The 10,815-nt window shown below is 31.9% G+C and overlaps 1 protein-coding gene across 1 annotated transcript in view; it reads left to right on the top strand.

Moving 5' to 3' along the window:
- The window catches only part of LOC106874758 (uncharacterized), a gene marked incomplete at its 3' end in the record, with an annotated part of 317,509 nt that overhangs the window by 238,809 nt on the left and 67,885 nt on the right, over positions 1-10,815 (top strand). Inside the window, exon 5 of the mRNA XM_052975193.1 lies at positions 9,022-9,099. Within this exon, the coding sequence (XP_052831153.1) occupies positions 9,022-9,099 (78 nt within the window). The remainder of the gene's footprint in view (positions 1-9,021; positions 9,100-10,815) is intronic.

The raw sequence follows: 10,815 nt of genomic DNA, 5'->3' as shown, positions 1-10,815 counted from the left end.
TTATTCTACCAGCCTCTTTTGCTGAACTGCACAGGGATGTAACCACACCAACACCAGTTCCAGTTGTCAAGTGAGGGTGGTGGATGAACAGGCACAAAGACATACATGCACACACACACACACACACACACACACACACACACACACACACACACACACATGTATATATAAGATAGGCTTCTTCCAGTTTCCAACTACCAAATCCACTCTCAAAGCTTGGGTTGGCCCAAGGCTATAGTAGAAGATGCTTGCCTAAGCTGCTACACAGTGGGACTGAACCCGGAACCATGTGGTTGGGAAGCAAACTTCTTACCACACAGCCACACCTGCGAAGATATATGTATGTGTGTGTGTGTGTGTGTTTTTAGGAGTATGTGTATATGGATGTTTAATTGCAGAAACATAAATTAAGGAATTACAAGACTGAACAAATATTGATCTTTTTTATCTTTCTCTCTATGATATGAATAAGAAACAGTGGAACAAAATTTTTATATTTGTATTTAGTTGCTTTATTTTTCTTAAGGACATCTAAACGTCCTTTAAGTTAGTACTTTTAAGTAATACCTTGGAAATGAAACATTATGTGTGAAGAATTGCTGTAAGTCTAAAATATTCTCAAAGATATTCTAGTTTATGCAATTAAGTTGCTTGTTCTTTACATAATCTCAATCTCTTTACTTGATAAGTTTAAAACATGTTTACTTCTAGTGATGCCATTAGCAAAATATATCCATTTGTGAAGATCTTACAATGAAAAATGTCTGCATTATAGCAGAAAACATTCTCTGATTAGTTATTATTTACTTAACTTCTCCTCAACACTCTAATAACAGTACTTTATCACTATCACAATGTGGGCAGGAATTACTAGTCTATGCCAACATTGTTGATACGTAAGAGGTAGGTGAGTGATGCTGTTACTACTTAGCAGTTGATGCAAGCAAAGAAACTGAGTTGAGTTTGCCTACACATAAATACATAGCAAATTGTTTGTACATTGTGTAGGTGTGCAAAGAGAGAGAGAAAGAGAGAGCAACAGAGTAAAAAGAAAACAAAAACAGAAAGCAATCTGATGTGTCTTCATAGTTGTAATGGCTAGATATTTAATTAGAAATACACAGAAGAGGAAATAAAAGAGTAAATGACTGAAAACTGATATTATAAACCAACAGCAGATGTGTGAGAATCTCTTGTAGCAAAATAAATCTAAACAAAATTCACATTGAAATTGTTTTCTCACTATAAAAATATTATATTTCATTACTTAGCTAATTTGAGAGATGGCTTTAGGTGTCCTAAAATTTTCCTAGGCCATGGAGTCATACCTTTTCCTAGTATGTTTGATATGTTTAAAACATTATTTGGTATTGTCCTTCTCTTATCAAATAAATGTAAATTAAATCTGCCAGGCATTCAGGTATTGGTTACCCATTTTGGCACTCCTGAACAGGTTCTAGATCTTTAACAATTGATAATCCAATAGGAACTAATAATTCTTGCAAAATTAAAAGCAACTATTTCAAATATATCAGTTTAAAATTGAAAATTGTAATTATTGCCTTACTTCTTCAAAACCAAAGAATATCAACTTCTGATTCTGAGACATTTTTACTTCCACAATCACAATTTCACCTCATCCACCAATGTGCACTTATTATGCAAAACATGAAGCATTGAAAGATAGCTAGATATCATTTCAATATGTATACCTCAATGTTTTTAAATCCTGGCTTTTCAGTGTAGAAAGGCTTATTATTATTATTATTATTATTATTATTATTATTATAATTATTATTATTATTATTATTATTATTATTATTATTATTATTATTATTATTATATGGCTCAAAACATACTGTATTTAAGTGTCACTATGGTTATCTTTGCTTTTTTATCTTTTAGAGGTTGATAAATAAAGTACCAGTCACATATTCCATTGATATAATCAACTTTTCCTTCTCTACCACATCCATGGTGTTGTCCCTATGTTCTTACTGATCAAGTATATGGTCACTATAATCAACTGCTTTCCTCCCAACCTTAAATTTGTAGCCTTGTCCTGATATTATAAATAATTATCATTATTATGAAGGCAGCAAGCTAACAGAATCATTAGCATGTCGGACAAAATGCTTAACTACATTTCTTTTGGTTGTTTACATTCTGAGTTCAGATTCTGCTGATTTCAACTTATTTTTATCCTTTTGAGGTTGATAAAATAAAATACTAGTCACATACTAGGGTTGCTGTAATTGACTTGTCTTTTCTTCAAGGTTAGAACAAATTATTATGATAACATGGTCATAAGTTCAAGCCTCACTATGGACACTGGACAACACAGATGACCCTGCTTAGAAAATAATAATTTTATATGTTATTATTAATAATTTCACTCTTAGTTTGCTATTGAATGATTTGTAAGGAGGACATTCAACTGTAAAAACATCTGAAGCAACTACTAAACAAACTACATCATATCAATGCTAGCATGAAAATGGTGATGCTATACATTGAAAAGTAAATTATCACATTGATTGATGTCAATTATTTCTTCAATAGAGTGTTAATTAAACAAGGTTGTATTAATATTTTTCCCTTTCATGGAGGTCAGACTGCAATAATAGTTCATTTGAAATACCACACAGAATAATTGAATGAAATTGACAAAGGACATTCATTGATAAGAATGATAAACATTGTGAACTGGTAGATTTGATAGAGCATTGAATACAGTGTCTTATGGTATTCGTTCTGGCCCTTTGTGCATGGAGTTCAAATCCTACTGAGTTCAAATTTGCCTTTCATCTTTTCAGGGTCAATAAATAAAGAACCAGTGTAGTCTTGGGACATATTCTTCTCTCCCTTACTCTCTCTCCTTCCCTCCTCCTCTCTCTTTTTCTTAAAGAAACCAACTATAGCCAAAAAACTGGTGAAGGATGGACTCCACCATCTTTAGGTGCCTAAGACACATTGTATTTCACAACAACATTCCTATGACTTCTTCCAGGAGTTGCAGGTTAGGCATTATAGCTTTCTTTTATTGGTTTCAGTCATTTGACTATGGCCATGCTGGAGCACCACCTTTAGTTGAACAGATTGATCCCAGGACTTAGTCTTTGTAAGCCTAGTACTTATTCTCTTGATGTCTTTTGCCAAATCGCTAAGTTACAAGGATGTAAACACACCATCATCAGTTGCCAAGTGATGGTGGGGTGGACAAACATACACATACACACATATATATATATATATATATACATACATACAACAGGCTTCTTTCAGTTTCCATCTATCAAATCCACTCACAAGGTTTTGGTTGGCCCAAGGCTATAGTAGAAGACACTTGCCCAAGGTGCCATGCAGTGGGACTGAACCTGGAACTATGTGGTTAGGAAGTGAGCTTCTTACCATACAGCCTTGCTTGCACCAGTAATAAACGTTACATTCTAGTATGATTAAAATAAAATTTTAATTTTATTTTAGACAAGGAAAGGCACAATAAACATGAAACTTTGCAAGTTATGGCACTTTCAGTTAGTCTCCATAGAAATATCTTCTCACCATTAACATCATCATTTGTTTAATGATGGTGACAATGGTACTGCTAACAAAAGTTCTTGTGTTTAACCTCAGGAATGTAACAAAAACCATCTTAAAAGCTCATGAAAAGCAATATTTTATTTTTGTTATACTGAGATGTAACTTTATAAAATTTATGAAATACAATGAATGTTATTTGAAAATACCACCCAGAGTAAAGACATTTGAAGAAAAATTGTGTTCTCAACCATTTTCTTATCAATGTAGTTCTTGAGATAATCACTTATGAGCTCAGGAGGAGTGAATATTGGTTCCCATTGCTAAATCTGACAGAGAAAGAATTACATAAATTATTTCAAATGTAAGAATGGTACAAAAGCTAAAGACCAAAAGTCAAAGCAAGGAAATCTGCTGTACTTGTTAGTAGCTAAGAGTAGAAAAATTGAAACCATCAGAGAATTGGTCTTGCCATGAAACTCTATACCGTGCAGTCAGTGCAAGCAGCAGTTATGCAGAAAGTGCAATGTGATATCTAGGAAATTAACATGTAACAAAGATATTAGATATGGCAATTATTACAGAAGTAACATGTGAAATATAGTTAAGATAGTTGGGTGTTGCAATATAGTAAGAAGAGGAAATTGTTACCTCATTTAGGAAATTTAGGAAATTGTTACCTCATTTCAAGTATAAATGTTTCTGTTTGCAGAAAATACAGATATAATGTTTGATCCATTGGATTTTTAACATTGACTTGTATGAAAATCAACTGAGAAAGTGGTTAGTCATTAAAAATGTTTGTGAACATATGGAGGAGTGAGAGTGTTATTGTTGTGGACACCTGATGAAAATGGATGACACCTGCTGAATGAAAAATTACTAAATATTGACAATGGAAGGCAATTATCACTAAAGCAGACAAAGAAGAGACTGGAATAAATGTTCAGATTCAAGATTATTGGACCTCATGGTCATAATGGTAGAAAATCTAGATGAATGGCATGCTGTCATTCATTCTGATTTTGTACTATTACCACTATTATATAGAATAATGATTTAAAGTTATAGTGATAATGATGGTGGCTGTGGAAGTAGGGGTGGTGTCAGTTCAGTGGCATAATACAACATTTGTTAAAATATATATTAATGATGATTGTAACAATAATGGTAGCTTTGTAAAAAATGTATATGTTTCAATGCATGTTTATGTGACTTTGTATGTGTACATGCGTAGAACTTTGCCATCTGTCTAAACCAGACCCATACAACTTGGAATGCTGTATGAAATATATTATTTTAGAGAATGATGCTGCAGGCTAGAGTAGATTTTTTTAAATAAAGTAAATTTTTATTTTAATCACTTTTACTTCAAGTCTTTAACCCTGGATAAGGAAAAACTGAAAGGATTTGATTTTCTATTCTGTCCTAATATGTAGTGGATGTTAGTTTTTTTTATTTCCCTATAATTTTTTCCTATGGATTAACCTTTTGATTTAATATAGATATCTATTACTTTGAACTTCATTAAATGCCTGTTAATGAACTAAAAAAGTTTTTAGTTCATGAACTAATTTAGTTCATACACAATGAACTAAAAAAGTTTTTAGTTCATGGTGTATCTTCCAAACCATTCTAGCACAGAAAGTATATGTAAAATGATGATGACAATGATATATAATATTGTTCATTCTTTTTACATTTGTTATTTCTTGCTAGAATTCATTAGATGAATACATAATCCAGAGGCAGTGTTTTGTAGCCAGTTGTTCTTCCTTCCACTAATCCTTAATGTCATTTCAAGTGAGAGGATTTTTGCTCCTTTAATCTTTGAATGCACAGGGCTACTAGATGATTTTTATTTTGACTAAGAACACTGGCTGTAGCTCAGTGAATGTTTTTCATGCAATTGCAGAATACAAGCCTCCATACACACACACTTACACACAAATGATGTTCTTTGTACAGACTCTGTCTACCATATTCACTCCCAATGCATTGGATGATCAAGGAGCTGCAGTGGAAGACACATGCCCAAGGTGACATGAAGTGGGACTGAACCTAAAACTATGTGGTTGTGAAGTGAACATTTTAACCATACTGCCATTAGGATTTTGTCACTGCATGTCAACAACAGAAATTAGTTTAATTCTGGATGACTGCTGGCATATATCCTGACCCAATCATTATTCCCCTAAGCTAAGATTCTGATGTTATAATACACTCATATAGCAATTTGCTGAATCATAGAGAACAAGGTAGGCTACTGGGAAGCAAGCTTGTGGCTTAGTTTTGATTCTAAATATTCTTGGAAAAAGCATTAATGTTATATGCCTTTTATCAAAATAGAAATGAAATATTCTATAGAACATAGTAAATTGCATGTCACAGCAAAAATATTTTACTTCATATGGTATATCAACAGTAAATTAATTTGGTAGAGGACATCTCTTTCCAACTCATTGTCTATGGCTTTAACTTGTTGTTACAGATAAGCAAATGTATACATGGTGTTCCAGCATGGCCACAGTCAAATAACTGAAACAAGTAAAAAAATAAAAGAATATATATATATGGCAGTTGAAACTGTCATAGACTCAGCCTGATGAGATTGCTAACAGACTATTTTTATTTGCATCAAATCTTACAGCTCCTCTTGAGCCTCATGACAACCTGAAGACAACAACAGGAAGATTTTTCAGTCTATCCTCCCACGACACTATAATGTTGTCATAGCAAGCTAACATTTGGAAGCAGATATGCTACTATCAAATAATAATAATAGTAGTAATATTAATATTTAGTTGATTACTGTTAACTGACACAGCATTGATGAGAATGAAACAATTCTAATTATTTATTTCTACTGAAGCGCTCATTGATATTTTAAATAATTTTTCAGAGCTGTTTCTCACTCCTAGGTAAAATATATTTTCTTTTTTTTTGGCTTATTTCTTGCAGAAACATATCTTGTTCTGCATGAAATTAGGCACACCTAGATAACTATGGATATCTCTCCTTCTTTTTCTGTCTCTAATCTCTCTCTCTCTCTCTTTCAGTTTATCACTCTATATATATACATGTTAGTATATAGTCATAAAAAGCTGTTTAAGTAATGTGTTTATGTAGATATGCATGTATTATATATATGTTCACAAGTAAAGATGTGTATATGTATGATGTATGTTAAGATACATGTAAATAATGCTATAGTTACATGAATAGAAATGTTAACTTATCACTGTGCTAATATTCTTCACACAACATGCATACGCCACACTGGAAGAGTGTGAGCGTCCAATTTGCATTAGTTTATACATTTATCAATAGATCTACATAAATGTATTCATATATGAATATGTATACATGTAGACGTTTAATGGTGTGTGTGTGTGTGAGTGTGTGTGCACGCATGTATATGTGTAAATAAATGCATACATTAATTTATATAATTGAGATTTAATGTAGATTTTCATATAGATGCAGACAGAACAATTTGATGGAAAATTATTGCTTGTGTGTATTTGTGTGCTTGCTTATAGTTATACATGCATGTATGTATATATGTATATACATACATCCACATACAAGGGTGAGTCAAAAAGTAATGCAATTTTTATTTGCATTACTTTGATTCATCTTTTTGTGTGTTTGTGTATACATACATGCATATATATATATATATATATATATATATATATATATATAAAGAGAGAGAACGACTGAGGATGAGTTCCTACATACACTCTCACAGGAATATTTAATAGGATCACTATCATGCATAAAATATATGTAATAAAACTTTTAATACAAAGAAAAGAAAATATAATATAAACACGTTATTTCAAGTTTTTAAAATTTTTTTATTTTAACAAGTTTCTTCCTTTTGTAGCAGCTGTTTTACTGTTTGTTAGATATTACCATTCCAATGCAATTGTTTATTTTTTTCTTCTTTCCAAAATAGTTCAATGCCTTGAGCATTCACTAGTATCTATCTATATATTGTAAGAGTGTAAGTTATGCAAATTTTCATTAAAAAGCTTTGTGAACATCTAAGGTGAAGGAAATAGCAGAGAAAATTCACAGCAGTTAAACTACGCCGGAAATAACACAGATTGCTGAAAAAAAAATATGAACAAATTAATGAATAAACTCTCTAAAATTATACAAAATGAAACATACTTTAGATTGAATAGCATTCAGCTTGGCAAATTAACTCTCAGAAAGCATTGAAGTCATCATACTCCTTCCGTGTGTATTGAATCTTGCTTCAAATTTTTTTTTTAATACAACTATATTCCTTTATCTAATAGTTTAATACAAGCGACCTGTGGAGTGTCGATAAATTGATGGAGAAGGAGGATATTATAAAAATATATTTAATTCATTAACCTATTAAGTTGACACTGGATTGCGTTGCTCCATGTTGGTATATTATTGTTCATTGGTTGAATAATGGCTCCTTCTACAGAAACTGTGATGCAAGCAACAAACTATGGGGGGCCTGAACAAACTATGGAGGATCTGATCTCTCACCTCCATCAGAAACTTGTGGAATGTCATTATATTGACACTGGATGATAGACAACCCATCACTTTGTTTAACACCACCACCTGAAGTTCATTCTGATATGAGCATTTGGACCAAGTCTTCTGTCTGAGATAGATTGAATTTACCTTTCATCCCTGTAGGATTGATAAAATAAATAGCAGTACTATATTAAGTTAGATTCAGAGTGTCAATGTAATGACATTTCACAAGTTTCTGATGTTGAAGATCAACAGTGTAAAGATAGTTTAAAACTGTGAGGGATAGCTTTGTAGTTCCTACATGAACCATCTTGTACAATTGCAAATCAATCTCCATTGTTTAAAATTTCAGATCATTGATCCATTGGTCAAAATTCCAATATTTCACATAACAATTTTTTTAATTGTTTGTTTGTAGCCAGTTACTGTAAAATATTTTATTTGTAAACATTTTCATTTTCCATTATGGCTTAAAGGTTTTATAATAATTTTCTGTTTCTCATGGTAAAAATCACATCTCTGCTACCAATAGCAGTAAAATTTCATTTACCACTTGAATTTTTTGCTTCTATACTACAATATCTTATTCCTCTATCCATTATTTTGAATGGAGGACTGTCACACTAAATATTTTCATTGAGTTTGTATAAATATTTTATTCTTTTATATCATGTAACTTATCAACCTCATGAAATACAATTGTATAAGTTATAAATTATTATGTCTATAGTGACATTTACCTTTGGCTGTTATTTTGCCTTTCTTTTGTCCTAGTGCTTGTCAAAATGAACTTCAAACTTTTATAATTGTGAAATACTTTCTTTGTCCATTTTCTTATTTTGTTCCTATGTCAAATTTTCCATTATTTCAAAGCCATTCATTGTTTAAGATGTCATTTTAAAACAATGAAACTGTTCTCAAATGTACTCACATTACCCTGATATTGCTTAGATGAAGACGAATGCTGCTACAAAGATTCAAGCTGGCATACGAGGTCACCTTACACGTAAAAAGATCAAGACAATGAAGGTAAAAGTGTGATCCCATGCTTGAGCTCCAGCCTTCTCACAGCCTTATTTACCAAACTGCTTTTTGAAGTGTTCTTTTCAAAAGCATAATCTTTCAACAATCTGCTTCAAATATTAATCTCAGCTTGAAAAGCCTTCAACAATACATATAGTTGTTTAAAAGTAGCTATTCAACTATTGCTTTTAAGTAACAACTAAACCACTAATACGCATTTCATTGCTTGTTTTTGTTTGATCTCTGTGTTTTCTGTGTGCCAAATTCAGTGTACTAACTGTATATGTATCTGAATATAATTGATTTTCACATTTTAGCTTTTCACAACAAATTTAGTTTGAAAACATTTGTTTGGCTAAGTGTGTCTATGACATTTTAGTAAGTAGTATTGTAATTTCCTAATACAGCTTTTATTTCTGCTTTTAAATATTTGATTAAATACTACCTACATGTCAAACCAATCATTTCGATACAATACTGTTATGTGTGTGCATATATTTATATAATAAATGAATGGTTGGAGATGGACTGCTTGATATGTATGTCAGAAATGTTAGACAATATCATGCCCAATACTATTAGGAGCACAATAAATAAATCTGTGTGTGTGTGTGTGTGTGTGTGTGTGTGTGTGTGTGTGTGTGTGTGTGATGAGTATGCTAGATGCACTGATGACATTAATCAGATTTAGAAGGAGTTATCACTATCCAATCATTTCATCACTATTTCTTGATCATAAGTTATCTAAATTTTCTTCTTTTCAGAAAGTGATATGGGTGTACTTACTACTTAACTCTAGCTTTGAAACTGATATACTATCTCAGTATCATACCAGTTTCAACTATCTAGCATCTAAATGTCCTCCTTAGTTATATGTAAACGTATATACTTTACCCAAAACCCGACATTAAACTCCTATATAAGGCACACATAAAATGTACGTATATATACTAACAATATGGATTAAATCTTTCCTCACCAGCATAAGCTATAACTGAGAATATATATGAAAAAGATATTTAACTTTCAGTGTTAGAACAAGTTTAGGTAGTATTTATAGAAATTAAGCTCCCTCGAATAAATAATATTAAAACTTCATTGCAAAAGCGTAATAAAAGAGGAGTTCAGAAATGGAAAAACATGAGAACTTTATACAGGATGGTGACCTGGTTCTCATTGTACATTTTGTGGAAGAGTTGAGGAAAAAGTCCTAAGCTTGAAAGAATGATATAGAATTCCAAAGACCTTAAAGGTCAACATAGCAAATATCAAAGGAGTAATTAACAATAGAGAGCAGAAAATCCCAGTACACTTTGGGATGTAGTTTTGCTAGACATATGTTATACAATGGGAACACAAGCAGTGCAGTGAGAGTGAGATCTCAGTGGTTTAGACATACAGTACTATAGTCACATTTATTTTATTATTATGCATCAAATTCTTTTGTTGTATTGACATGACTTCATCACAGCAGTATTTAACCAGTTGTTATAGATTGTAGTACATGTGTATATGCACACACACACACACACACACACACACATACACACACACACACACACACACACACACACAAGCATATAAAACTTAGAAGCATTGAGTGAGTTGGTATTTTACAGAAAATGAAGTAAACCTAAAATGCAAAATAATGACAATCATGCTGCCACCATCACCACCACCACTACCACTAATATATACAGAATTTCAAGTCGTCCATTAAAG

This window comes from Octopus bimaculoides, chromosome 20, assembly GCF_001194135.2.
Source record: "Octopus bimaculoides isolate UCB-OBI-ISO-001 chromosome 20, ASM119413v2, whole genome shotgun sequence".
Lineage (NCBI taxonomy): Eukaryota > Metazoa > Mollusca > Cephalopoda > Octopoda > Octopodidae > Octopus > Octopus bimaculoides.
This window is presented reverse-complemented; position numbering and strand designations above follow the sequence as displayed.